This window comes from Fusarium oxysporum, chromosome I (assembly GCF_013085055.1).
Source record: "Fusarium oxysporum Fo47 chromosome I, complete sequence".
Lineage (NCBI taxonomy): Eukaryota > Fungi > Ascomycota > Sordariomycetes > Hypocreales > Nectriaceae > Fusarium > Fusarium oxysporum.
The window spans coordinates 381,419-407,640 of NC_072840.1; the positions used below are offsets into that span (position 1 = coordinate 381,419).

General features: G+C 48.3%; 11 protein-coding genes across 11 annotated transcripts; 6 read left to right on the top strand and 5 right to left on the bottom strand.

Annotated features, from left to right (window-relative positions):
- Positions 1-52: 52 nt before the first annotated feature.
- FOBCDRAFT_254875 (FAD binding domain-containing protein) lies at positions 53-2,456 on the bottom strand. Its single transcript, XM_059611152.1, has 6 exons — positions 2,182-2,456; positions 1,933-2,119; positions 1,789-1,882; positions 1,320-1,739; positions 949-1,269; positions 53-900 (listed from the first exon to the last, which is right to left on the bottom strand). The coding sequence occupies exons 1-6, from the start codon at positions 2,238-2,240 to the stop codon at positions 101-103; spliced, it is 1,881 nt and encodes a 626-aa protein (XP_059463733.1). The 5' UTR covers positions 2,241-2,456; the 3' UTR covers positions 53-100.
- A 1,043-nt stretch (positions 2,457-3,499) lies between these two features.
- FOBCDRAFT_123810 (glutathione S-transferase) lies at positions 3,500-4,277 on the bottom strand (the record flags this gene model as incomplete). Its single annotated transcript, XM_054702600.1, has 2 exons — positions 3,500-4,015; positions 4,068-4,277. The coding sequence occupies 2 exons, from the start codon at positions 4,275-4,277 to the stop codon at positions 3,500-3,502; spliced, it is 726 nt and encodes a 241-aa protein (XP_054558575.1).
- Positions 4,278-5,811: 1,534 nt separating this feature from the next.
- Positions 5,812-6,649, bottom strand: FOBCDRAFT_266411 (uncharacterized protein; the record flags this gene model as incomplete). The annotated part of the gene is made up of 2 exons (XM_054702601.2): positions 5,812-6,259; positions 6,312-6,649. 2 exons carry the CDS (start codon positions 6,647-6,649, stop codon positions 5,812-5,814), a joined length of 786 nt encoding a protein of 261 aa, XP_054558576.2.
- A 540-nt stretch (positions 6,650-7,189) lies between these two features.
- On the top strand, positions 7,190-9,237 carry FOBCDRAFT_194144 (uncharacterized protein; the record flags this gene model as incomplete). Its single annotated transcript, XM_059608782.1, has 5 exons — positions 7,190-7,394; positions 7,447-7,531; positions 7,654-8,740; positions 8,793-8,966; positions 9,028-9,237. 5 exons carry the CDS (start codon positions 7,190-7,192, stop codon positions 9,235-9,237), a joined length of 1,761 nt encoding a protein of 586 aa, XP_059463734.1.
- A 574-nt stretch (positions 9,238-9,811) lies between these two features.
- FOBCDRAFT_266413 (kinase-like domain-containing protein) lies at positions 9,812-11,147 on the top strand (the record flags this gene model as incomplete). The annotated part of the gene is made up of 4 exons (XM_059611386.1): positions 9,812-10,345; positions 10,405-10,742; positions 10,798-10,967; positions 11,020-11,147. The coding sequence occupies 4 exons, from the start codon at positions 9,812-9,814 to the stop codon at positions 11,145-11,147; spliced, it is 1,170 nt and encodes a 389-aa protein (XP_059463735.1).
- Positions 11,148-11,757: 610 nt separating this feature from the next.
- Positions 11,758-12,638, top strand: FOBCDRAFT_194146 (uncharacterized protein; the record flags this gene model as incomplete). The annotated part of the gene is made up of 3 exons (XM_059608783.1): positions 11,758-11,949; positions 12,005-12,495; positions 12,551-12,638. The coding sequence occupies 3 exons, from the start codon at positions 11,758-11,760 to the stop codon at positions 12,636-12,638; spliced, it is 771 nt and encodes a 256-aa protein (XP_059466510.1).
- A 730-nt stretch (positions 12,639-13,368) lies between these two features.
- FOBCDRAFT_246409 (chaperonin 10-like protein) lies at positions 13,369-14,667 on the top strand (the record flags this gene model as incomplete). Its single annotated transcript, XM_031180415.3, has 5 exons — positions 13,369-13,564; positions 13,621-13,736; positions 13,791-13,961; positions 14,013-14,144; positions 14,192-14,667. The coding sequence occupies exons 1-5, from the start codon at positions 13,377-13,379 to the stop codon at positions 14,665-14,667; spliced, it is 1,083 nt and encodes a 360-aa protein (XP_031041183.3). The 5' UTR covers positions 13,369-13,376.
- Positions 14,668-14,693: 26 nt separating this feature from the next.
- FOBCDRAFT_313318 (aminotransferase) lies at positions 14,694-15,821 on the bottom strand (the record flags this gene model as incomplete). The annotated part of the gene is made up of 3 exons (XM_031180416.2): positions 14,694-15,539; positions 15,590-15,694; positions 15,744-15,821. The coding sequence occupies 3 exons, from the start codon at positions 15,819-15,821 to the stop codon at positions 14,694-14,696; spliced, it is 1,029 nt and encodes a 342-aa protein (XP_031041184.2).
- Positions 15,822-16,632: 811 nt separating this feature from the next.
- Positions 16,633-18,326, top strand: FOBCDRAFT_172588 (major facilitator superfamily domain-containing protein; the record flags this gene model as incomplete). The annotated part of the gene is made up of 5 exons (XM_031180417.2): positions 16,633-16,818; positions 16,867-17,289; positions 17,341-17,502; positions 17,556-18,012; positions 18,070-18,326. The coding sequence occupies 5 exons, from the start codon at positions 16,633-16,635 to the stop codon at positions 18,324-18,326; spliced, it is 1,485 nt and encodes a 494-aa protein (XP_031041185.2).
- Positions 18,327-18,779: 453 nt separating this feature from the next.
- Positions 18,780-21,074, top strand: FOBCDRAFT_209938 (fungal-specific transcription factor domain-containing protein). Its single transcript, XM_059609293.1, has 5 exons — positions 18,780-18,891; positions 18,954-19,242; positions 19,304-19,937; positions 19,991-20,560; positions 20,613-21,074. The coding sequence occupies exons 1-5, from the start codon at positions 18,826-18,828 to the stop codon at positions 21,034-21,036; spliced, it is 1,983 nt and encodes a 660-aa protein (XP_059463736.1). The 5' UTR covers positions 18,780-18,825; the 3' UTR covers positions 21,037-21,074.
- Positions 21,075-21,547: 473 nt separating this feature from the next.
- On the bottom strand, positions 21,548-22,658 carry FOBCDRAFT_254880 (uncharacterized protein; the record flags this gene model as incomplete). Its single annotated transcript, XM_031180419.3, has 1 exon — positions 21,548-22,658. Exon 1 carries the CDS (start codon positions 22,568-22,570, stop codon positions 21,548-21,550), a length of 1,023 nt encoding a protein of 340 aa, XP_031041187.2. The 5' UTR covers positions 22,571-22,658.
- Between the last annotated feature and the right edge of the window lie 3,564 nt (positions 22,659-26,222).

Below are 26,222 nucleotides of genomic sequence, written 5' to 3' on the forward strand. Positions count from 1 at the left end.
GAGAGAGGTGAGAGAAGCGATGACCTCATAATCTCTATGTTTAAAACAACCCTTTTAGTTCTATATCTAAACTTGTTTCCGTGATGCGTTTTCTCCCTCATTAAACAAATACCGAGACCAATAGTTTGATCATCTCAGCACCGTCTTCCAACTCGCCAATGTACATGACATGCCTATCAGGCCGGACTAGTACAATACAACCTGTTTCCCGACTCACTCCATACTTGTTATACGCTTCACCCAGAGTCCAAGGCCTTATGTCATTATTATCGACAAAAACCTGATGGTAAGGATCGCCCCGTTTGAACAGGAACGGTGGCAAGTCAGAGATTTCGACATCATCCCTGCTCGCACTATGCAAGACAAGGATTTCGAACTCGTCACGAGGCGAGACGGCATCCCCTTGGACGCGCTGGAAAAAGGCGTCAGGGAGCTCTAGTAGCTGGCTGAAGCGCTCTACTCGACGTAGCTGCTCAGGCTTGGATACATCGCCGGCGAAGATGACGACGCGGTACCGACCATCGCTCGGGAAGGATTTGCCAAAATCAACAGCTTCTCCATTGGCATGTCTTTCCACGACGTGTGAGGGCAGACGTCTGCCGACAGGAATTCCAGTTGCCAGGTGCTGCTTGGAAACCATGGAGCCACCTGTCTTGGCGACCAATAATCCAGCTTCGTACTCGATCGCGGTAGTGCTCGAAAATCCAAGATTTTCCCGTAGACCGTCACTAGTTCCTTCAACCGAAAAGCCTCCTGTCAGACTCGACTGCTTTGACAGAGCCTTGTCAAAAGCGATGAGTTGTTTGGTCGTCAGCCCGCGCTCTTCGTCGTAGGTCTTGAGAATGGACAGTGGAGAAATGCCCTTTACAACATGGGCAATCTTCCAACCCAAGTTGTAAGCTGAAGAAGTTAGCAGAGCCTCTTAACGGGGCAAGAGGATAGTGTCACCGTCTTGTATACTAAAGTTCATGCCAATACCGGCTCTTGGCGAATGAACATGAAGTGCGTCGCCGGTGAGAAAGACGCGGGAGTCCTTGGAGGAGGAACTTGAGATTCGCTGGCGGGTGCCGAATACTCCGCACCAATCGACATGGCTGACATTGAGCTCGTAGGGGTGGATGATTTCCTTCATCGACTGGATGATGACTTCTGGAGTCGCATCTGACCTGCTCTTGATGGGGGCAGCAATGCGCACCAATCCGTTCTCCCGGGGTACGAATCCACCTCCTCTCCCGTCCTTGGATATCATGGTCTGAATACGAATGTCCGCTGTCAAGATGGTTAGTACAAAGCACGCGGTTAAACCAAGAGATTCTTACGGAAGTTTGAAGTCGCAATGCAGTCCAAAATTCCTCCAAATCCCCCATCCCGGTCCTCATCATCTCCAAGAAAGTCAAATCCCAAAGCGCGGCGAGTCCAGCTTCGACTTCCATCGGCCCCGATCACAAACTTAGCCCTGATGACTTCCGTGCTGCCTTCTTTTCCGCTGGCTTTGCGCTTCAAATAAGGCTCGTCTGCGGGGTTATAGTTGAAATCACCTGGCTGGGGAATAGTTTCATTTGCCGCAGCCGCAGCCAGTTCCTCTTCCGTTAGGTGTTTGACCGTGACCTTGATGGGGTGAGCATGATGATCACGTGTACTCGACTCGTCAATCTCGAGATCTGTCGCTGTGACGCCTCGTTCGACTTCGAGTCCGCCAAAGGTCTTCATACCATCCAGTAAAGCACGCTCTGTGTCACCTGCGCATAGTTAGACATCTTGCCTGTATGTGCAGAGGGCGGGTCAAACCTTGACTGATGTGGACCAGACGGTGGTGGCCGATCTCTGGAGACCACTTCGGAAAGCGACCAATCCGCTTAATGGCGTTATCTTTGGTGCCAGCCTATATGCGAGGTTAGTTGGGGTATTGGATAAATGTCAAGTCTCACAAACCCAGAACGTCATCTCGACTGCAGGAGCAGCGGTCTTGTAGAGGTCGTCCACAATACCAAAAGAGTCAAAGATATCCAGCGTTCCAGTCTGCATCCCATCAGCATGGCCCCTAAAGACCTTTGCACTGCGGGCATCGATGATCCGTGTTTTCACGCCGCACCGCGCCATCCATAAGGCAGCCATGAGGCTGCATATCTCCAAGTTAGCGACCCAAGTATATAAGAGGACGCTCGATCGAAATGGACTTACCCAGATGGCCCGGCACCAATGATGAGTACATCAGTAGTCGATTCGGGTGATAGAGTCATGTTTCTCTTGGGAGTAGTTAACTGAGGCGTTGAAAAGATCAATGTTGAAAGTGTTGTATTCAACGTACTAGCAAGTGTAGTAAGTTAAATGTATTGTGATATTGTTTAAGGTATTAGAGAAACTACGTTGGATTATATAGCATTTTTGAATACGAAAATACTGCCGCCTTGTGCCATACGGTTTAGTTTGAGTCCATGGAGGAGTACGTGCTGGTGAATGCCGTCGCTTGGTTTGTGCGGGCTGTTCTGCGCTTAGTCATCGGCAATGAAATGGTATTCAGATCCCTGCTCGGGAGTATCTCGCCTACCCCACATGTGGAGTATGTAAAGGTGTCGTTTCAAGGTTGCATTTCATAACTTAACAAGCATTATCGTAAGAACAGCTTTAGTGCTTTGTACCACCCTCTGCAACAATCAAAGCGTTGTCGCGGTTCGGCTTCATCTCACAGTGGCTTCGTAAGATCCTTGTCTCGGAGCATTGCTGAACACACGGTCCAGATCGAGCCAGGCTAGGGGGCCTACAGCTAGGAGATGCGAAGAACAACAAGACGGACAAACGGCGAGTCAGTGTCCCGGTAGCATGCGCAGTGCAGAAACGGGGCATCTGGCATGATTCCTACCCAGCTAGCAGCCAAAGAACGGATTCATGGCTCCAGAATGCGCCGGTAGACTCAAGCGTTAAGGCCCCGCTAGACCCGTGAGCCGTTTTCATATTATCTTGATGACTTGCAATGTGAAAGCCGACAATTCGCCATGCGGAGACATCAACTGCGTTTTATCCTTGTTCGGGCAGGTCACGCACTTGCAAAATTTCGGCTGTGTGACGCGGCTAAGTACTGGCGAATGGCAGATCAACTTCCTAACGGAAGTTAAGCAGATGTGCGAAAGGGTTTCATACTTACGTAAGACCATCTCGGAATCTCTCTTCTTATTGACGCCGTTGCTAACCCTGAACATGTGTGTGCTATTTCTCGAGTATTGTGTTATTGCGCCTTTGATCTCTATAATATGGCTTATTTTTAGAGACAAAGGATAAAGTCCGGACAATTTACATAACAATTTACATGAGAAACTGGCTTCCAGAGCTATCTAAAAGCAATGAACTATAGCCATAAAGATTACTCCCGGCTTTCTGCATATTGTTAATTAGGGACAGCTATTCTTGCATTTTAGTTTCAAGAAACCCATGGAGTTTGGTAAGCAAAAGCACGGCAATAATGTATAGATTGCTGCCAATATGAGTATGTACTCTAGGAATATCACCATTTGTGATCAGGGTCGTTTCTCCAAATGTGGTCATCTATATGCTTCTGATCAACTTGACCCAGTGGCTGACCAAGGGCTGCTCTATCGGCAGCTATCTTTTGGTACGACGGCCTGTTGACCAGAGCAGAGTTCCATTTGGAGTAATGGGGAAAGTCTTTAGATGGATCATATCCTGGGAGTAACTGGGGAATCAACTCGTTGGTAACCACAAAGCAAAGGTCAGCGAACGTGATCTCATCGCCGGTAAGATAGGTTTTGCCAGTCTTCTTCAAATGCTCCTCGAGCATTCCAATCGTTCGTTTGATCGTCCATTCGTATCGTTCAAGGGCAGACTTGACATGCTCTGGGTGTTTGTACAAGAACCAGGCCTGTTGACTATAGTACATATGCTGTTCAGTCGCCTGAAATTGCATCCACGCCAATTCCAGGTACCTCTGCGGACCCGAAAGGGAGTGAATAGAGCCAGAGGTATCGTAAGTGTCAAGAAGATACAGAATGATAGCTCCAGCCTGTATTCGCATTAGAATACTACAGTATATGTGTAGATAATGTGCAGCATACCTCGAAGAGCTTTATTCCGGTATTAGGATCCTCGATGGCGGGGGTCTTGGCGTTCGGGTTAATAGACTTGAAGGCTTCCGAGTTCAGTTCATCGCTTTCAAGATATTTGCTTGCATAAGGAATATTTAATTCCTCAAGCAGGATCGCGACTCTCCACGGAACAGGGCCTCTGGAGACGGAATACAGCAAAATTGGCTTGATGGCACACATGTCGATGTTATAACGATAACAGCTCTGATGGCAATAAGTTGATTTCTGCGATAAGACAGGGTGAGGATGGCTTCTTTCGTGTGGCAGACTGGTGCTGAATTATATCTTCACAAATTCCCTTCCAGTGATCACTCAAGTAGTGAGGGATAAGTGGTCTCCGTGACTGCCGACAGCTTCTTTAAACTCCCCTCAGCCATTTCAATTATTCCAAAGATCGGGATACGTCATCCCAATAACCTTTCGGTCTAGGTAATAACCCAGGTAGGTCTCGGATTGATCTAACTGTCCGAAGCTAAGAATCTATTAACTACATCTCTGAGTAAGCCCTTATTAAGTAAGGCATGACAAAAAGATAACAGATATAGATTAAGTCTTCACACCAATAGATGACGTTCAAATTTGCTCCTTGCAGATAATTATGCCCTACACGCGTTCTTATTTGCTAAGATATTAGCCTCCCTTAAGTTATGCCGAGGCCTAGGTAGGCTGTTATTGCTATGCGCTGAATAAGCGCATAATCCACACAATGCTGGGGATTACCTGAGAGTTTGTCATGATAGTCACATAACTAGAGTTTACTCCGCCTAGAAGGACCGGACTTATAGACCTATTCAATCATCTGATCAGGAAATGCAGCCCACTTTTCGCACATCACACTTACGGCAGGGAGTCGATCTGTCTCGCGGTGTAACGGCTGCACCTAACCATTACGCCATGAGGCAAAAGATTGGCTAATAACTGCTATTGTAGCAATTACAGTGGTGCATACAACTGCTTATAGAAGCCTTACAGCGCTGTTACGGGCACGAATCGTAACAATCCCCATTTTGCGCTATAGGTTAAGACTATAATTAGCCTGGTCTATATATCACAGGTCGCCAATCTCCTTTAATAAAAGTAATACCTCTATTACCTACTTCCTAATATTATAAAGCCATTTATTATATAAGCCGCTAAGATAAAAGGCCTCAAGGAACTTATTCTACCTCTTCTATAAGTATTTTCTATTTAATACCTATCTAAGAGTCTAAAGGCTTTATATCTTAGTATTAAGGAAAGCTTTATTAATCTAAGGATTATATAGATATAGCTATATAAGCTAGAGGACCTTATAGCTAAAAAGGGCTAGCCTAATATAACTATTATTATCTTTAATTATCTAAGTTATTTTAATTTTAGTAGTTATTATATAAAGCCTATTATAATTATCTTACTTAGCTCTTAAGAGAGCTTTCTTAATTATTCGGATTATATTATAGGGTTCTATTAGATAGGGCTTGTTAGGCCTAGGTGGCCGCAGGCTTCCTTAGAGCATCGCGGTAAGGCAGCTGTGATACTGTTAGCGGTTATAATTAGAAGGTATAAATTCGGATCAGATAACTTACTGGTGAGTTTGCGGCATAGTCTCTAGTGCTTAGGCTTTAGCTGACCTAGAAGTGGAAGCGTGGTGTCCTTCGAAGTAGGTTGCAGGAAGCAGGTTAGGGCCAGCTGAAGAGTAAGTAAGGCTCTCTAGCTGGCATATATACAGCTAGGTTCAGGCATAAGGGTCCCCCGAGATGCTATTGATGGTAAATGTTGAGAGTAGAAACGCCGCCAAGGAGAACCAAGCCAGAACACTATGCAGAAGAGGAATTAAAAAGGCCACCTTGCGTTTAGTCGTATGGTCAGACCTCCACAAGTGGCCGCATCTCTTCAAGACATAAATAGTCGAGAAGAAAGCTCCGTTGAGCCATCGCCGTCTCTGGTTGATGAAGTCTGTTGTCGTCATGGGAATGTCAGTAGTAGCAGTGACTGGAACATATTTCAACAGCCATTGCGTGTTTGGCTTGCTGATGATCCGGAAGCAAATGACCCTATCATCAGCGAGGTGGCGATTGAGGTTGACGGGAGATAGGGCAGGGCCATCGCGGTTATGGCCTTGGATCCATGTTGGATCACCGAGAAGCATGTCTTCGAGTGGCTTGCCGCTACTCCTAACGTACCTAAGGGTGATATATGTGAGCATTGAGGTGACCCTTCTGGGAAACAACATACCTGTAGGCTGAACATGCTCCTGGCAGGAGTGACAGAAACCCTGTTGCAGATTCGAATGTCCGATCAAACTGGAATCCAACCTTGTACTCAAACTTCTGTGCCGCAACAATGGGATTAAGGAGGTTAAGCCAGTTTCCGCCCAAAGAACAGGTGATCTCCCCACAAGCTGCGGCAAGTATTGGTTCAAGATCAAATTCCTTCCAGAGCTTGAAAAGCGCCTGCTTGCCTAACTTAGTACCGACGTCGAGGTGCACTGTGATGTTTGGGTCCAAGACTCTAGCGAATCCATTGTACAGCCATCGGTATGAGTTAAGCTTGCCGCAATTCGAATCTTTCATTAGTAGCATCAATTGTAGACATTGTTTCTGGATTGTACGCTGCATTATTATTCCAAACGGTCTATTTGTTGGTGATTGTGCAGATATTATCAACGTGCATGGCCAAGAGTGTAGCGTGGGGTACCAGCCTGGCCAGCATGACCAGTTCAGTGAACTTCGTAAAGCCTTGGAAAAATCAACTCGAATGCATAGCCGAGTCTCCGCTGGTCCCAACCAACCAACAAACGTGGCTACAAGCTGACTGTCACCCGACAGAAAGACCATACAGCGATCAGTAAGCTGCAAGGTAAAGACATTTACCCGTAGTGTAGTCGCCCGTGTGCACGTGTACTGAGTCGCCTGCGACACGGACATCGTATAGTTTGGGATTGTTTATGTTTTCGATTAGCCTTCCTAGTGCTTGTTGTGGCTGCCACCAACTGTCGCGATGCACGACGCGATGAGAGCCTTACCTAGAAAAGTATATAGCAATTGAACTCCGTCAGTGTTCATGTTGATTCAATCCAAGATCTATTCTTTGTTCCAATATCTCCTCTCAACATGACTGTATCACTCATGAATACCGCTGACTCGTTGGTCGACTGCTGCAAACAGTGGCCCAAGTATCCCCGCCACTTACTACAGCCGTGCCACAGACAGAGTGTACTTGATGATTACCGCTTGCGCCTTGATAAACCAAAGACGAAGCTTTTTGATGCCGACGAGGAAAATATACATTTCCTCGAGCCTCAGGGTTCTTTGTGCGGTCGGTTATGATTCATAAAATCTTATAATGCCTTAGTCTCATAATTCTTCAGGGTACAAGGAAACGACAATCGCTGGCACAGCTGATCTCGAGAAGCATCTTGGACAGAATAGCGAAGAGCCTCATTATTGTATGATGTAAGTCAATGGGCACTCACAAAGTCACGATTACTAGAAGTTAATTTATGGAAGTTTCATTCAATCCAAGAATTCGCGATCTCCATTAAACTGTTCACATCATAGCTTTTGCTATTTATCAGCCTTCTACCAAATTCCTGCCAGCTTCCTGGACTTTCTGTTTACTTTCGGCCAGAGCACGGAACCCTTGGATTATTATATGACAGGCTTCAATGGCTCCGACACCCTGGATTCTCCAAAGAGCGACATTGTCGAAATTCCCAAGTTGGGGGGCGCTCTGGTCGGGAACACGTTGTGCAATACCTCCTGCGCTCTGTTGAGAGTTCTGTAAAGAAAGATAAGGTAACCTGGAATATTCGCCAAATGGCTGTCCATCACAAGTATGACTTCATTACGGGGAAAGCATTGTGGCTCAACATTAAAGCCAACTCTATTATGCAAGATAGGCTCAAGGAATCGATCACTCATGACTCAAAGTTCAACCCGACATTAGCAAAGGGCCTGCCATTGTCTTTAGCTGCTACGTTGATGACACATCTCGTGCATATCGACTGGTGTGATGAGTCCTGGCGACAATGCATTAATGATTTAGAGGAGAAGATACGCGTTGTTCTACAAAAAGCAAAGACAGCGTCTGTCGGTCAGCAGCCTGATTTGCATGCAGCCGCCGTGAGAGCCTTGACTAGCAGAACTGATACTGCAGCATTTGGCGCACCGGAGAAGCCTACTTCACCGAGCTCTGCATGTTTCAAACCATACGAAGCTATTGGAAAGCCACTCACATCGTATCTGCACTCAGCCCTGGGCAAATCATCGCCAAAAGCGCATGCAACCCCCTTGCTTCCTCTAGCGCCCAAAACTGCTGCGGCCGCAATGACCGAGACCGACGACAATCTAGCCAAGCGTCTCAAGAGCCTCAAGGTACTAGAGACATTCTCTGTGGAGGATTTGCAACATCTCCATTATCTCGGTGAACAGCTAGAGAACTTTCGCTTAGTGATGCTGTTAAACAGCCAGACGCTGCGAGACATCTCTGAGCATTACCAAGACCTGACGACCCGAGACAACTTCCCTCCAGAACAGAAAGCGGAATGCGAGCGAAACGTGACTTCATTTGCGCGCCGAGTGGAGCGCATAAGAAAAAACCTAGAAATTCGGGTTACACAGATTGAATCACTGCGGGCTTGGCTGCAGGAGGGAAAGACACTGGTAAATCTAATTGGACCTTGCATGACATGACTTGCTTACCAACATCTCTTAGCTTGAGGGAATACTGCAGTATCGCAGCGTGCAGGTCAGCCACATTTTCACCGAGAGCTCCCATAGCCAGTCAGCCAAGATGGAGCGGATCGCATACAAGACAGAACAAGAAACCATCTCGATGCATATCATAACGTGTGTCACACTTGCTTTTCTGCCTGGCACATTTGTGGCTGTAAGCTCGTCTACCATTTCTCAACCGGGGCATGCTAACAGAGATCTCTCCCTCCTCTCAGGCTTTCTTCCAGAGCGGACTGATTGATGTAAATCAGGCTGCGACTGATGTTCAGGAAGCGGTCAGCTTCCATCCGGGAGCCTTCAAGCTTTTTGCTGCCATATGCTTTCCTTTGATGTTCCTCACATTCATCCTTTGGGTAGTTTTGTTCAAATTCCTAGCAAGTAGAGCGAGGAAGAGAGTGATGGAGGATAATGTTCAAATCGTCTGACTCGTTGCACTCACAAACAGCTGATAGATCATACACGGCCCGGCGCTCATAGATATCGCAATTGACACATTTTAAACCGGAGAAATGACAGGTTCAGGACAATTGAACCTCTGATGCATGTGCTGACACCGGGGAATCGGGCATGGTGGCAGGAAGCCGGCGTCTTGGAGTGGAGGACCCCCAATCTGGGACAAGGCTCTGGCATCACCAGATTTTGTGCGCGGCTTAGACGCCATGGAAGTCAATAGGCTTTCCCGGCACTGCCACTTCAATTACAAGGTGCGCAAACACTGTCCAGCAACCAGGCAGCCAGGCAGCCCGGTCCGTGTGCAAGGCGGGTAGGGCTTTGACAACTGGCAGATGTGGACCTTTCTGCCTTATCCAGCCGTTGTTATAACGGTTCTATCTACAGTCCGGCCCTTGCGGGCCTTTCCCAATCATTTAGTGCCCCGTAAGCTATTATATATACTCTCAGTACGACGACCGATAATCCCCGCCTCCGCAGCCTCTCGCAGGGACATCTCCGTGAACCCGCCACCCAAAACCCCATCAGTACCTAAAGCACCCATTCAACATGGATTCGGGGCCTCAGAAGAAGTTCTGCACCTACGTGGAGTCGAAGTTAGTCGACGGTGTGAATGGGCAAGGTGAAACAGTCGCCTATGTTCCCCCTTCAGCTTTGGAGAATTACTGGTCGCAGGCAAATGTTGATGACATTCTCGACTCGCACGAGCGGCCTATCCAAGAGAGCTCCACTTTCATTACAAAGAACCTCCGCCACATCTTTTCCAATCTGGTGTATACTGGTCACCCGCAACAGATTTCTTGGTTCTGCGCCAGTGTCAGGAGCTTGAGCGACCATCACCTCCCTTTTAGCGTACAGGACCTTCCCCAGAACTGCACTTGGTCCAAGGACTTTCTGGAGCACCAATGGATGTTTTGCCCCCTTTCATTCACACATGATACAGTCTTCAAGCGTACCCTGCACTCCAGGCACATTCTACCGGTAGCATACGAGGCGTGTCTCACAGGCTCTGCTGGTGCTTCCGACGCAGCCACTCTGTGGCGAGTACACATGCAGTCCGAATGCACTCTGCCGTTATCAAAGGTCGGGGTCCACGCCTGTTGCACCACCTATCTGCACCCTTGTACTGACTATGTACTTAGGCTGGTACCGTCGTCTTCAAGATATATGAAGGTGCAAGGGCACAGCGCCTCTACAAAGCTGAGGCAGAAGCATACAGTCAGCTCCTTCGCTCCAATAATGAGGGGTATATCACGAAACACTTCGCGTCGTTCTCATTTGAAGGTATTGAGAAGTCAATCATTGTTCTTGAATATGCCGAGGGAGGATCTTTGCTCGACTTTTTACGAAGCACGAATATTCCTTTCACTCTAAGCGAGTTTTGTTTACTTTGGTCCCGCCTTCTGAATTTATTCGATGCCCTCCACGCGCTTAATGACATATATAGGCCGACGGCCTCGCCCCACTGGTCCCTGTCAGGGTAAGCTTACCCGCAGCATGCGAAGCTTGGGATCTTTGTAACTAACATGGTTCAGGGTTCATCAAGATATACAACTCAGCAATATCCTGGTGTTCCCTCAGAAAAACAAAAGCTCACGATTTGACGTCAACTTCAAGTTAGCTGACTTCGGATTGGCCAAGATCGGGAGGACATCCTCACCAGGAGATAGCTTGATGACCAGTAACAAGGGCAACAGAATATATAGTAAGAAAACCCGTCAGGACATTGCTTTGAGTACAAACTAATGGCGACAAAGCATCCCCCGAAACTTATTCAAACTATCGTGTGCAGGACCGGGCCAAGACAGAGATTTCGACTGCTTGCGACATCTGGTCGCTGGGTGCTGTTTTTCAGCGATGTTCTCGTTTGGTCCATTGCGGGTGAAAGTAGTCGTGAAGACTATCGCCTCGAAAGACAAAAGGAGATCTCAAACAAGCCACATCTCAGAGCAGCAAAACACGACGCTTGTTTCCATGACGGAACCTCAAGGCTAGCAGCGGTTCACGAGTTTCACAACTACGTACTTCAAAATAAAAGAGAAACTGACCACATATCGCCTTATATGAGCCAGCTTATCATCGAATCCATGCTCACGGAGCGCCTTCGACGACTCAACCCCATGCAGGCAAAACTACGAGCTGATGAACACATCAAAATGGTCTTGAATGGTCAATGGGAAGATATACCTGTGTCTCCTCTTTCGCTTACCAATGGAACGTGGCGCTCGCCTTCCAGCCTCACATCTGCATCAACAGCTGGACTGACTACTGGGGCCCCCATACCACTCCTTCAGAAGCGCGCAACACTACATTCCACAACAGAACCATGACCAAATGTGCCAGCCAAATCACCATCGCGTCTATCGTATCCAACAGAAACAAGGAACCCAGTTTCAGAAAGGAGCTTTTCACCAAAGCCCCCTACTCGGCATGGACCTCTCACCGAATCCCTGGCTCCAGAACCATTATCAACACTGGGAAATAATAACCTACCGATGCCGGAAGCTGCTCCTGCAAGCACCGTGGTGACTGTGGACCAGGTTTATCAATTATTGGAGCAAAAAGACCGACTGTTGTCTTTTTCTGGTCCACTGAGTGCGAAATCAGACAAGGCGGCTGAAATCATGGATCTTTCTGGAATGCAAGAAGCACGCAGCAAAATTGCAGAAGCCAAAGGGCGGGATCAGGTAAGTGGTTATCTGGCTGCATTTTTATTTGTCCCTTGCTAATTTTGGCATTTAGATAATGCTCGTGGACAACTTCAGTTCCATGGAAGAACATAAACTCAAGGCCATGAAGACGGGCAGAGTCATCAGCTACGTGGCAAAGATTGCTGACGACAACGGCATGGAAGTTTTTGCTGCGTCAGAAACTACCAAAAAGCCTCGAACCTGCACCAACTCCACCAAGGTCGAGAAAGCCATCGGGAAGATGAAGACTGTAAAAGGGAAATGCAATATGCAAAAATGCCTCGACGACATTCTGAATCGAGTTTTGGTGCCTGGGCAATTCCGACCGACAAGCATTTACATTTATACTGATGGAGTCTGGGAGCCAGGTGACGACGGGGTCAAAGTTTTGATCAGTCGGGCGATTGACTCCCTTGATCGTTATGGATACAAGTCCTCGGCGCTGATGTTTCAGTTCGTCAGATTTGGCAGTGATGCTACAGGGACAGAGAGGCTGGATTATCTCGATAATAAGTGCAAGAGATTGACTTCAACGGATCATTAGTGAGTAGGCTTTGGCTTCTGAACAGCATGATCAATCCACTGACTACTTCTGCAGCGATATTGTTGACGCCAAGCACTGCGACGAGCATGTTCCGGATATTGTTATTGGAAGCATTTCGAGGTGGCATGATGAGAAGACATAGATAGATTTCCTTATGGTGGTATTTTGTTTGACTTATTGGGTCCTGGTGTTAAGTATCGGAATCTGAAGGCGTTTTTATGATACCCGGGGATGGGGCCTCATATTGTGTTCGAGGTTTTTGCGGCGTGTGCTTATAGACTAAGTTAGACATTCTATTAGAGTTTTTGTTTTTTTTTTTTGGATCATTTTGCACGCTATTGTAATTCTGCCAAGCAGATTCTATGGTTACATATCTTGATTTCATTTATTCGCCTGGTGGCATTCCCGCTCACGCTTTTAGAGATAAGTGCAGCATTTAGTGGAATTATCGTCAAAGTTCTGATAGTATTGGTACATCATATGCTCCATCAACACAGATGCCCTTATCAGAAGAGAATAGGTCTTTTGTCTCTTACACTGTTGAAGAGAGAGTCGGCGCTGGCGGAGTGAATTCTACCCGACGGCTGATTAGTTGCCCCAAGTATTAGCGCCACAAATTGAAATTTCCTCCACCGGAATTGGAGCATGCTGTAAATTCCGGCCCGGAAATGAGGTAGTGGATTCAGCCGAGGCCCCAGATCTAGCCTGTAAACGAAAACAGCTAGCTTTACTTACCAATCACAAGTGGCGATAGCTGATGCGCTGCACATCAATGGAATTTTCGGATCGCGTATCTGTGAAATGTCTCCGAGCTCTACTTAAATGAAGTATATCTTTGATACATGGCTCCGTTCATGGCCTGAAGCAAATATCAGCGATCATGGAAACAGAAATGCTCTCAATCACAGCACCGGCTTATACCAGCCCAAGTGGCTATGAACTTTCGACAATTCCAAGGCCAACTATCACAGAGGATAATGATGTACTCATAAAGGTCTATGCGGCGAGTATCAATCCAGTCGATGTGAAGAAGGCTGCTGGAGTCTTCAAGATGGCGGTAAAAGAAGAGTGAGTTGCCTCAATTCAGGATCAAAGGACGATAAACTAACGAAACGGCTGTTAAGATTCCCGTATAAAATTGGTTATGATGCATCAGGCGTGGTCGTGGAAGTTGGAAAAGGGGTGAAGGGGCTGAAAGTTGGTGATGAAGTCTATACAAGATTACCAGAAGTCGGGAGAGGTATGATGACATGGTTCGTGAGAGGGGGAACCGACGGCTGACATTATGAAATAGGTGCTTGGAGCGAATTCGCAAAGTGCCCAGATCGCTACGTCTCTTTGAAACCGAACGTTCTTTCCTTTGCCGATGCTGCATCGCTGCCACTAGCTGGAGTCACGGCCTTGCAGGTTCTCGGGCAATACAGAGGTTCGCTAGAAGGCAAGACGGTGTTGATCCCCGGTGGCCGTAAGTCACATATCACCTGTCATCGATAGAAATACTGATGCTTGTTTGTAGTGAGCGGTACAGGAGCCATCGCATGCCAGTTGGCCAAGAATGTCTTTCATGCCGGCAAAGTCATCACCACAGTCTCAACATCCAAAATCCCCAAAGTCCCAGAGCTTCTGGGCGAGGGTACAGTGGATCAGAGTAAGTTATGATCCCAAACACTGAGACTTGTCTGACCACCATCACAGTCATCGATTACACTAAACAAAAAATCTCAGAAGCCATTCCTCCAAAGTCCGTTGACTTTTGTTTCGACACAACCGGTCAATCTATGGAGTTCCTCTCACGGATGGTCCCCTCAACCAGCATGATTGTCTCAATCTCAACAACTCCATCTGCGTCGACCCTCCAGACTTCTAGCGTAATGCGGCGACCAGATAATCCTCGGATCCCATTCGCCGGACGAGTATTTCTTGATGCAGCGGATGCAGTTCGCAGACTTCGGGCGTGGCGCTGGGGCGTCACATATATGTATCACTTCTTGGATCCCAATCGAGAGGACTTGGATACGCTTACTGGTTATGTGGAGAATGGAAAGGTGAAGCCTGTTGTTGGGGCAAGGGTCGACATGAGAGATATCAAGGCGGTCCGCGAAGCTTGCGATCAGACTTACAAGGGGAAAGGCGGGTTGGGAAAGACTGTCTTTGAAGTGATCCAGGATTAATAATAATGAAGCAAGTGATACTACAATTACAGTTTTGACTTCAGGAACGACAAGTCTCGCGGAGTTACCACTTCGGCCTTTATCTCCTCCCTTGACCTCTCCACATCTTTCCTTACGAGCTCCGAGTACAGCTGCTGTATCCTCTCTGTAACTGCGCCTCTCTTCCCATCTCCAATCACTCGGCCGTCAATCTCAGTAACGTGGATTTGCGAGGGGAACGTCCCTGTGCAGAAAGACTCATCGGCGCCATATGCCTCGGTCAGAGTAAAGTCCAGTTCTCTGACAGTAATGCCATTCGCTCGACAAACATCAATCGTTTTTTGACGGGTAATTCCTTGCATCTGGTTATCCTTGGTCGGAGCCCAGACTTCATCACCCCGAACGATGAAGAAGTTGACTGAGTTGCACGTCTTGACAAAGCCACGTAGGTCAAGCATGAGTGCTTCATCAACATTCATCACGTTGGCATGGATGCAAGCTTGAACATCCGTTGCTTTTGAGATATGATTCCACTGCTCGTCCTTCACGTCAGGTGGACCTCGGCGGACCCATGTTGTCGCGAGTCTTAAGCCTCTCGACTTGGAGCTGGGATCAACTGCTTTTGACTCGGGAATGATGACGATGAGAGGAAGACCGATGTTGACCTTCGGGTTTTGGTACGGAGTAGCCTTCAGACCACGACTAACGACAAGCCGTATGTGGACATGCTCATCGTCGCCCATGTCATTCGCATCAAGCGTTTGGTGAATGAGATCAAGAAGATCTCCTTTCGATAGACCGAGGTCCATATACATGGCCTTTGCTGACTGGAAGAGGCGGTTTAAGTGCTCTTTGGCGAATTGAACACGGCCCTTGTTTGCACGAATACCTTCCTTGACTAGTCTTAGTAATTTGGTCTTCGTTTTTGCCGCTCAGCACTTACCCAGATGCCGTCGCCAATCAGGAAATTTGAGTCAAAGACTGAGACTACAGCTTCTGCTCGAGGCACTAGATTGAACTCTTCCGTAACTCCATCACGAATTCCAACCTATATCTCAGTCAGTAATTATCCTGCACACTTTCACATAATGACTTACTCGAATGGAAGCATTCTTCGCATTCGGCACGGAGCTATGCGTTGAGCCTCCATGGCTTCCCTGCTTAGTGTTTGTCATATTTGCTGTTGATTGAATATTGTATATGGGGCTGTGATCTCGTAATGTTGAGATGGAATGGTTCAATTCAGTCAATTATTATATCTCCGAGAATTTTAACATCGCAGCTCATGCTGGATCCTCGGACCGTGGAGGTAAGCTCGGTGTCCACCGGACGGCAAATTCGGTCGTGACCGAGCTGACTCGTGGAAATGGAGTGAGCATCCGATAAGGCTTGCATCATCTGCTCATTCCTAGCTTGCGCCAGGAGAGAACCTCGGACTTTGATTTTCAGAGATAAAATTGCTCAAATTAAGGATAGTGTAGGATTATTCGGCATAGACTTAGAGATTTAGCAGATTCTTCGATTATTCTATCCTTGCCGCCTGATCAGAGTCTTTTACCTTTTGACCGTTTCATAGCTGTTATCAAAATCGGCCAACTACCCACTGTAACTTGACGTGATCACAAGGCTACATAATCGTCATCGGCATCCATTCTGGTTCGCTCGTTATCATCCCCAACCCCAGATAACAAGGCGGGGTGATAGGCTAGAACTCCTCAAAGCAGTAAAGTCTTCTCGGTAGCGTCCGAGTAGTGAGCTCGGTAGTGACCGAGCGTCTCGTTGTACACCGAAGCCTAACAACTACAGCGATAAACTCCCCGTTGCAGCGAAATTGCCCCCACTAAACCCGGGGAAGTGGTAGACTAACTTTGTAGCAGATTTGACTTGAGAAATTCATAAAGGTCGGGCCATGTAGCACTCTGATATCACAGGGACACCATCGAACTTCAGTGTTTTTTGGCTTAGGCGCTGCGATATCTCTGCATCATGTCAATCAACTCGAAGTCCGGCGAGGGCCCAGCTAAGGATATGACCCAATCAATCGCGTCTGATCGTGTCCAAGATGAGGTCCTAGAATTGACCAAGGCGCAGTCAAAGCGATTGCTTCTCAAGACAGATCTGGTGGTTATGCCGCTCGCTGTCTTGAGCATGACACTCGCCTTTTTAGACAAAGTATGTTCCATCAAGCAATTGCAGCCGATTGATAACTGACTGTCGCAGAACGCGTTGGGATATGCCGCCATTTTCGGTATCAAAGAAGATGCCCACCTCAAGCCCCAAGAGTACAGCTGGCTCAGTAGCATCTTCTACTTCGGTTACCTCGCCATGGAGTTCCCCAACCTATGGTTAATGACCAAGATTCCTATCGGTAAATATGTCGGTGGCTGCCTCACGCTATGGGGTGTAGCACTATGCTTCATGGCCCTGTGCCATAATTTCGCGGGGCTAGCGACTATCAGATTTCTTCTGGGTGTCTTCGAAGCCGCTGTGTTGCCTTGCATGATGATCATTAACTCGATGTGGTATCTGAGAAATGAGCAGCCGCTTCGAACTGCGTTCTGGTATAATACTTTCGCTGGTGTGTTTGGAGGTATTCTGTCTTATGCGATTGGACAGATTAATGGATCGCTATCCACTTGGAAGGTCAGTGAAGACCGTTCCAAGCGATGTTTCTGTGCTGACAAGAGACGATAGTACATCTTCCTCATCTATGGATCTTGCACCATCCTCGCTGGAGCTCTTGTCTTCTTCGGTCTTCCCGATACTCCCTCGAAGGCATGGTTCTTTACCGAAGAAGAAAAGAAGCTTGCGATGATTCGCCTCGCACCTAATCAGACCGGTATCGAATCAAAGAAGGTTTGTTCCTGGCTCATGTCCCATTATATAAACTGAGGCTTACATAACTCCAGAAATTCCAAACTACTCAGATCTTGGAGGCTCTCCGTGACCCCAAGTGTTACTGCATCTGGCTTGGCGTCTTTGGCTACGCCCTTGCCAACGCCGGTATCACAAACTTTAACCCTCTCATCATTGCTGGCTATGGCTTCAGCAAGACCAAGACCGTTCTCATGGCTACTCCCCAAGCAGCAGTCGCGATGATCAGTCAGGCTATTCTCACGACTATCGCGTTCTTCATTCCTAACCTACGATGCATCTTCTGGATCTTTGGTGCGCTTATGGGTCTAGTTGGAGCCGTCATGGTGCATTCTCTTGATGTTGCCACCCAGCGCGACGCGTCTTTGGCGGGCGTTTACCTGATGGGCTTCTACAATGTTCCATGGGTCTTCCTGCTCAGTCTGTCATCCTCTAACACCGCTGGTGCGACAAAGAAGAGTTTCATGGGTATTTCCATCGCGATTGTCTACGGTATGTACCAGCCCGCTATCTTCCGGTCAAAGTTCGCCTACTGACTGACGACTACAGCTGTTGGCAATATCGTCGGTCCTCAATTCTTCCTTGACAGACAAGCACCTACGTATGCCCTTGGCATCGGCTCTATGCTTTGCGCATTCGCTTTGATGGCCGCCACTGGTCTGGCCTACTATGTCCTTTGTGCTGTGGAGAACAAGAAGCGCGATAAGCAATACGGCAAGACTCATGATGACACCGATGCCGGGTTGGAGGCAGAGAGAAGCGATAAGACGGACTGGCAGAATCCCAACTTCCGCTATACGTACTAGGAAGAGCCAAATCCCATAGTATCTAGTTAGTTAATGGTGTGAATATTCTCATATTGCTCAATGGTGTTGATCAATGATCCCTATATTATTTGCTTTCATCACTCCGAAAACTTGTCCCTACTAAATTGTGTTACAACACGTCGCTGAACTTCATAACGTAATTTTGAAAGATAACTTCAAAATTTAAAGCGCTTATTACATCTCGGATAAGTGGTTCGCATGAGCAGAGAAGGCACAAAATCCGGATGCAAGGATCCAGGACACATACTCTCATCTTTGAGGCTACGACACAAATACCCTACACATGTTCAGATGCGATATCGGATAATGCCGAGATGACATTCGGCTCGGTAGTTGCATAATTCCGATCCGTTATGGCGTCAACCATGATGTCTCCACTATTTTCGGATGGTTGCGAGACATTTAGACTTAGTCGTTATTCTTCGACTCGACCAAGAATCGGACAGAATAATATCACTACCCTAGATAATAATGTTCCATGCTTTCAAGTCTTCAGCCTTCTGTTTCAAAAGCATGCAGTCGATGTCGGTCACGTAAGGTCAAAGTGAGTTCATCTACAGGCAATAATAGGCTCGTTTGAGACTCTCTGCTGACACCGAGTCTAAGTGCGACCTCAGGGTCCCGCAGTGTACAGCATGTGCACGACAGAATGAGGCATGCAACATCACAGACTGCGTATCTTATCCTTATGCAGTAGTGAAAGGCCTTCAAGACAGGATCAATGACCTCGAAGCAAGATTGAGACTGGTCCCAACATCCAATGAGACCGTCCCTGAACCAGAGCCAGAGGCTTCGGACGTGAATCCGGAGCCCCGTGCTGATCTGCAGAAGGAGGCTGAAGAGGTGGGTTTCCTTACAACGGGAGGATCAGATCTGTACTCAGGTAGCAAGTATGGTAAGTGAGGATCGATCTTGATGATCAATTGAAGACCCTGCTGATCAATGATCTGCTTCAGTCGGCAGTGCGGCCGGATCGACATTTGCGAGGATCTTCTTCAAACAGCTCAATATTGTTCCCTCGTGGGATTCCGGGAGCCAGGGAAGTGGTCTTGAACAGCCCCTCTGTGAAGCAACCGCAGCGCTTCCGCCTCAACCTATTGCGCGCGCTCTTCTCAACATTTACATCTCTAGGGTACACATTTGGTGGCCATTTTTACAGCTTCCGCATTTGCGGAGGGTATTTAATCGCATCTATGAGAGTCCCAGGCAGTGCAGTGACCATGAGAAGTTTACTCTGTTTGTTATCCTAGCGCTAGCAAGCTGTCAACTGACCACGAAAGATGCGCAGTCTCCAGCGATGATGGACCTCAACGACTCCAATGCATACTTCCAGACCGCATTGCGCTTCTTCAATAACTTTAGTAACCATCCACGAGACCTCTTCGGGATACAGGCAGTGCTACTTCTGGCTATTTGGATGCTAGACTCGTCTCACAGCAGCCACAATAACGACCTCTGGCAGCTCAGCCGGTACATCATGTCGGCCGCCATAGAAGCAGGACTCCACCGTCACAACAAAGACTGGGGTTTCACAGCTGAAGAATTGGAAATCCGGAATAGGACGTGGTGGTGTGCTTACAACCTGGAACGGTTAGTTGTCTTGCCCATTCGAGAGTTCTGACTCGACTGACCTCGCAAACTAGACAAGTTGCGACCCTGACAGGTCGGGTCCTGTCCATTCGGGACCATGCAGTCCACACGATGTTACCCAATTTAGCCACTTTCGATGCCCTAACACCCCTTGAGAGTTCCATGGCCCCCATTCTCCACAAACACAATATTGAGGTTATTCGTCACATGATTACTTTGCGGAGAATTGGTGGTCGCATCCTTGAGTCGATCTACATCGCGAGAGGGCCGAGCGGCACGGCTATGGATACAACATTCCAGCAGATTTGTGCGACCTCCGATCAAATACGGAGAGACCTTGAACTATGGGAGCAGCAATTGGAGACAATCGGACTGAAGCCATCTCGAGAGTACTCTGAGATGAAGATTGAGTACTGCCTTTTGCAGCTTCTACTACACAGACCATCGCCGACATTCATGGTGCCATCACGCCAAATGGCGTCCTACTGTTCTAAGGCTGCATCAAGTGCAATCAATCACTGGTCCAAAGTCGAGGGCGAATATGGCATTTCTGCTATTTGTCGATGTTTTAGACAACTGCATGATATTATCCTTGTCGGACTAGCGGCTCTTTACTGCGACTGGTGAGTTGGGCAAGCTGAAACCTGGAATGTGACTGACATGCTTATCCTGCAGGCAGGCCATGACCCTAGGCCAGACTGGAGATGAGGCTCAAAGGCCACATCGACATTTTAACGAAACTGCCACTTGTCTAGACCTGATCGACCGCGGAGTCACATACATGAGGGCTCCATATCTTGCAAAGTACAAAGACTTGTTCCAGGCTGTGAGAAACAAAGTTTACGCCAAGACGATTTTCACCAGCATTACTCCAGGGGCTATGGACTCGACCATTTCCCCTGGCACATTGTCACAAGGCCTCGTTTTTAATCCCAACGACGATATAATGTTTTCCATGGGTGATAGGGTAGAAGCCTATGTGAACCAGGTGAATGAGTTCTTGGATGGTGGTGGATTCAATGTCGATGAGGCTCTTGATGCATGGTATGATGCTTTGATGGGGGAGATACAAAATGGCGATGCCCAGATGATGGAGTGATACTTCAGGGTAGAGAAAAGAAATACTCAATTATCGACTGCAAATGAATGAAATATTGGTATTAATAATAATGCTGCAGTTTTATGAGGCAACTAACAAATATTAAGGTGTGGCTGATATCGACGTCGTCATCAGCAAGACAATTGAACCGTTAGCTTGTAATTGACAGCTGACAAAAGAAGCTAGCACATCGTTGGCGCCGTTGTAAACCCCTGTTCAGCTGGAGGAGGCTCGAAATGGAGTCGCCTAGCCGATACCGAGACATTGACTTCAGCCGCTGAAACACTCGACCAATCGCGAGGGTTCAAAATGACTTTGGTCAACAAAACAAAGTGGATGAATTGTATTAAGAAAAACTAATAGATCGATCTCCCAGCCAGTCAATTCGTGTCTTAGATGCATAGGTACAAGGGCACTGTAAAAGTCTGAAAGCTCAATAGATCGATTATTATGAGAAGAGAAACCCCACATTCTGACTCGACATGACCCCGGATACCATTTACCCTTCTGACTAAACATAAAGATTATACAAGACCATGGTAGCGAAGAGGACAGCCTTGAGGACAACAGACCTGGCCACCTTAGTCTCGGGTGCATGGCCAGTAACGACGACGGCTGATGGACTAGCGTCATCAGAAGGAGATGCCGATTCCGATCCCGCTTCATCTCCGTCTCCGTGCCCGGCTTCATTACCCGCTGCAGTAGAGGCTCCGTTAGGTGCATCCACAGTGGCAGTGTGAGAACTAGTGTCCGCACCAGCGGGCGACTCGGGAGAACCAGTGTTCTTAGGGCCATCGGGTATTTCGTCGCCTTTTCCAGCACCATCATGCTTGGAATCTGAACCACCAGAGACCTGAGAGGGTTTCTGGGTGTCGGGCAATTCAGGGCTACCGCGAGAAATCCACGGGTACACGTTCTCAGAAGGAGAGACTGGTGCGACGGTTTTGTGACTAACGGCCGTGACAACCGCAGTCAGAGTAGAACCAGCCTTGGCGGCCCCACCATGAGACCCCTGAGCAGCTGTGGCTGACTCGATAGGCAGAGTCAAAGTAGTGGTGACCGGGTGCTCGCCCCAGACGTGACAGATAACGGCTGTGGTGGTGAAACCAGGAGGACACTCGGTGGAGGCAGGTCTCTGGCAGTGAGACGAGGCGCAGGGGGCGGTGATGGTATAAGTATGTACACCGGGACCATTGGGGCCAAGGGTTGGAAGGGCAGTGGTGTAGATGAGTGAGCCACCGCCTGTCACCTGACCATGACCAGAACCACCAGAACCACCAGAACCATTGGAGCCACCGGAGCCAGAGCCAGAGCCAGAGCCAGAGCCAGAGCCAGAGCCAGAGCCAGAGCCAGAGCCAGAGCCAGAGCCATAGGGTCCAATGGTGGAGGTGGGATGGAGACTGGTCACAGTGATAGGAGAAAGAGTGCTTGTCACAGTACAGTCTTCAGGGTTTGAGGGCTGTCCTCTCCTGATAGGAAGCCAAGAGGCGTGGCTAACGGTGGGAAGGAGAAGAATGAGTGGAGTGAACAACATGATTAACGAGTGAAGCGGTGATGTGTGCGTTGGTATTCTCTAGCCGTGAAAAGATGGTTGGAGTATTTATGTTTTTCGCATTGGTATGTCTCTCACCTTTTGCAAAGATCACGCATCAGGTGAAGCCTTCTCAACAACAATCACAACAAATCCGGCACGCGATCCCCCTCAGTCTTGGTCTAGCCCGCCCTTGAAAGTAGGAGCAAAGTTAATCACATCGCTTAAATCTCCAAGACTTACTGGAATGTCTCCTGCATTGGTTCGTGATACTATCACGACATCCAGTTCCGTGGGACCAGAGTGAGGATTGATGACTTTGTGAACCGACTATCCGGATTGGGGTTGCAATTCGTATAGTCTAGACAATGATTGGAACTGCCAACAGGCATAAACAGCTGAAAATCATAACCGGAAGGAGAAAATCTGTCTCGGCAATGCCCTTCGCATCAACGGGGATCGTTGCACAAACTCTCCCTCTAGACCCTCCATCCTATCAAATCACCGTTATATCCACTTTCGCCCATATTGAGATCCCGCGGGTAAGGGCTTTGTCTTAGCTAGGGCAGAGTTAATATGACTTATACTTCAGGGCCTTCCGAATCATCACCAACGAGTCAACCAAAGGCTCCCCCTCAACACCATCCCAAGACCTTACGATACCTAAAGCAGATGGAGGGATATACGAAAAGAATAACATCATGATATTCGAGGAATTCTGTGGCGTTATGAAGCGAGAGAATAACGAATACGGTTGATTTATTCTCGCGATAGCTTCTAAGCGACGTAAGCTGAAAATAACTTCACTTGAAAGGTTTACTATCTTTGCATTCCTGACGGTGTTTCTTCGCCCTTGCCCAGATGCTTAGAGAATAACTCAACAAGACAAACCTTAGTAGCGAGCTTGAACATGCCATTCTTGCGATATGTTCGCTTTAGGGAAGTCATTCGTGATATTCTCCGTCCCCTTATTCAGAACCCTATCCATAAATATCAGAGCCTTCTGCAGTTAGAAGTCTCGATATCCATCACCAGAGCTGTCTTTCTTCATCTCTTTGTTATAACAATCGTTTTGGGTGTCATTCGCTTCGACAATGCGTCTTCGTCATTTCATCCCTGAGCTTCTGCTCCTGGGCTCAACTACTCAAGCTCGCCCTACGGAAGAGTGCCCTGATGGGGTTTCTATCGTCAAGGTCCAGCCTGAAGTTATAGTTGGGCTTCAGCCTGTCAGTATAAGTGCTGTGTTCACTGGCAACACGGTGCTTACTATCGATGGGACTACGATTCCTATCACTGGTGCTCCTACTACCTTGGTCACTGCGTTTACTATTGCGAAGACGTCGACTAGGTACATCACTGGGTAAGTTTATCCGTTCTTTGAGTCTTGGGGAAGACTAGTTTAATGACTTGCATTTAGTGACCCGGAACCGTACTTTACTGGTCCCTATACGACCATCACTAGTAACAACCCCAGATCGAACCCCACTACGATCATCCGACCGCCCTCTGGCAATGACCCTACTGGAACCGTTATCATAGTCAACCCATCTGGTGGATCTGATAGCACACGTCCTGCCTTCACTGGCCCGTATACGACTATTACAAACAATGGACCTGCTGGAAGTCACCCAACCACTCTGACTCTTGCCCCTGCAGGCAATGACTCCAGCGGAACCGTCATCGTGGTTGTTCCCTCTGGTACTCAGAGCAAGCCTTTCACTGGGTCATATATGACTATCACGGCTGATGGACCGGGATCTCAGGCTACCACTGTGACACTCCCACCATCTGGCACGGATGGCACTGGTACTGTTATCGTTATTGAACCTACGACGACTTCCCCTGGATCTGGACATACTTCCTCTGGTGGCTCGGCTCATACCACTGCTGGAGGCTCTGGTCTCCCTAACTCCAACTCCGTCACTTCGAAGAGTCCCTTCACCGGTCCATTTACCACCATTACTGGCATCAACACTGGTTCTACTGGTACGACAGTGACACTCCCTCCCTCTGGTACCGACTCCATCGGCACTGTTATCGTCTTGGAGCCTAGTACAAGTACTCAGAAGACCAGCTTCACAGGCCCTTTCACTACTATCACTGGAGTCAACACTGGTTCTGCTGGAACTATAGTCACACTTCCCCCCTCAGGCACTGATAGTGTCGGCACGGTTATTGTCCTTGAGCCTAGCACGACTGCCCAGAGAACGACCTTTACAGGTCCCTTCACCACGATCACTGGCATCAATTCTGGTACGGCCGCTTCCACTGTGACCCTTCCCCCTTCGGGCTCAGATCCTACCGGTACCGTCATTGTCCTCGAGCCTAGTGGGACATCGAAGCCAAGCACCTTCACTGGTCCCTTCACAACCATCACTGGGGTAAATACCGGCTCCTCTGGTACGACTGTCACACTACCTCCCTCCGGGACAGGCTCAATAGGTACTGTCATTGTCCTTGAGCCTAGCACAACTGGACCCCGAAGCACCTTCACTGGCCCCTTCACTACAATTACCGGTGTCAACACAGGAAGTCTAACTGCAACGCTTACACTGGCCCCATCTGTTTCTGACCCAACCGGCACAGTTGTCATTCTTGAGCCTTCAGTCACTGCCCCTGCTTCTAGCTTCACAGGTCCCTTCACCACTATTACCGGTATCAACACCGGCACTGGTGTTGCAACTCTCACTCTAGCACCCTCTGGTACCGACTCAACTGGAACTGTTGTCATTCTGGAGCCTTCTTCCGCTGCTCCTTCAAGCACTTTCACTGGTCCCTTTACCACCATCACAGGAGCTGGTCCCTTCCCGACCACCGTTACCCTTCCTCCTTCAGGTGGTGACCCAAGCGGTACTGTGATTATCATCGGCCCCCCTTCAAGCACAACCTTCGCTGGACCTTTCACTACCATCACTGGTGTCAACACTGGTACTGGTTCCTCAACCGTTACACTTCCGCCCTCAGGCACCGATACAATCGGTACAGTCATTGTGCTGGAACCGTCAACTACCGAGGCTTTCACTGGCCCTTACACTACCATTACTGGTGCTAACACAGGCACTGGTTCTTCCGCAGTCACCTTACCTCCTTCTGGTACCGATACTATCGGCACAGTGATCGTGTTAGAGCCATCGACAACCAGGACTTTCACAGGACCTTTCACTACTATCACAGGCGTGAACACTGGGACTGCAACTGGTGCCTCAACTGTGACTCTTCCTCCCTCTGGCACTGACTCAGTCGGCACTGTCATTGTCCTCGAGCCCTCAACCCGCACAACCTTCACGGGTCCTTTCACGACCATCACTGGAGTCAACACAGGCACTGGATCTTCTACCGTCACATTGCCTCCTTCTGGTACTGACACCATTGGTACGGTCATCGTGCTCCAGCCTTCCACCAGCGCCAGCGCCACTGGGCCTTTCACTGGACCATTCACCACTATTACGGGGGTCAACACCGGAACTGCAACTGGCGCTTCCACTCTGACTCTACCTCCCTCTGGCACTGATCCTACTGGTACCGTGATTGTCTTGGAGCCTTCTGTTTCAGCCCCGGCGAGCAGCTTCACTGGACCTTTCACAACGATAACCGGCGTGAATACTGGCACAGCGACTGGCGCTTCCACATTGACTCTCCCTCCTGGTGGCACCGA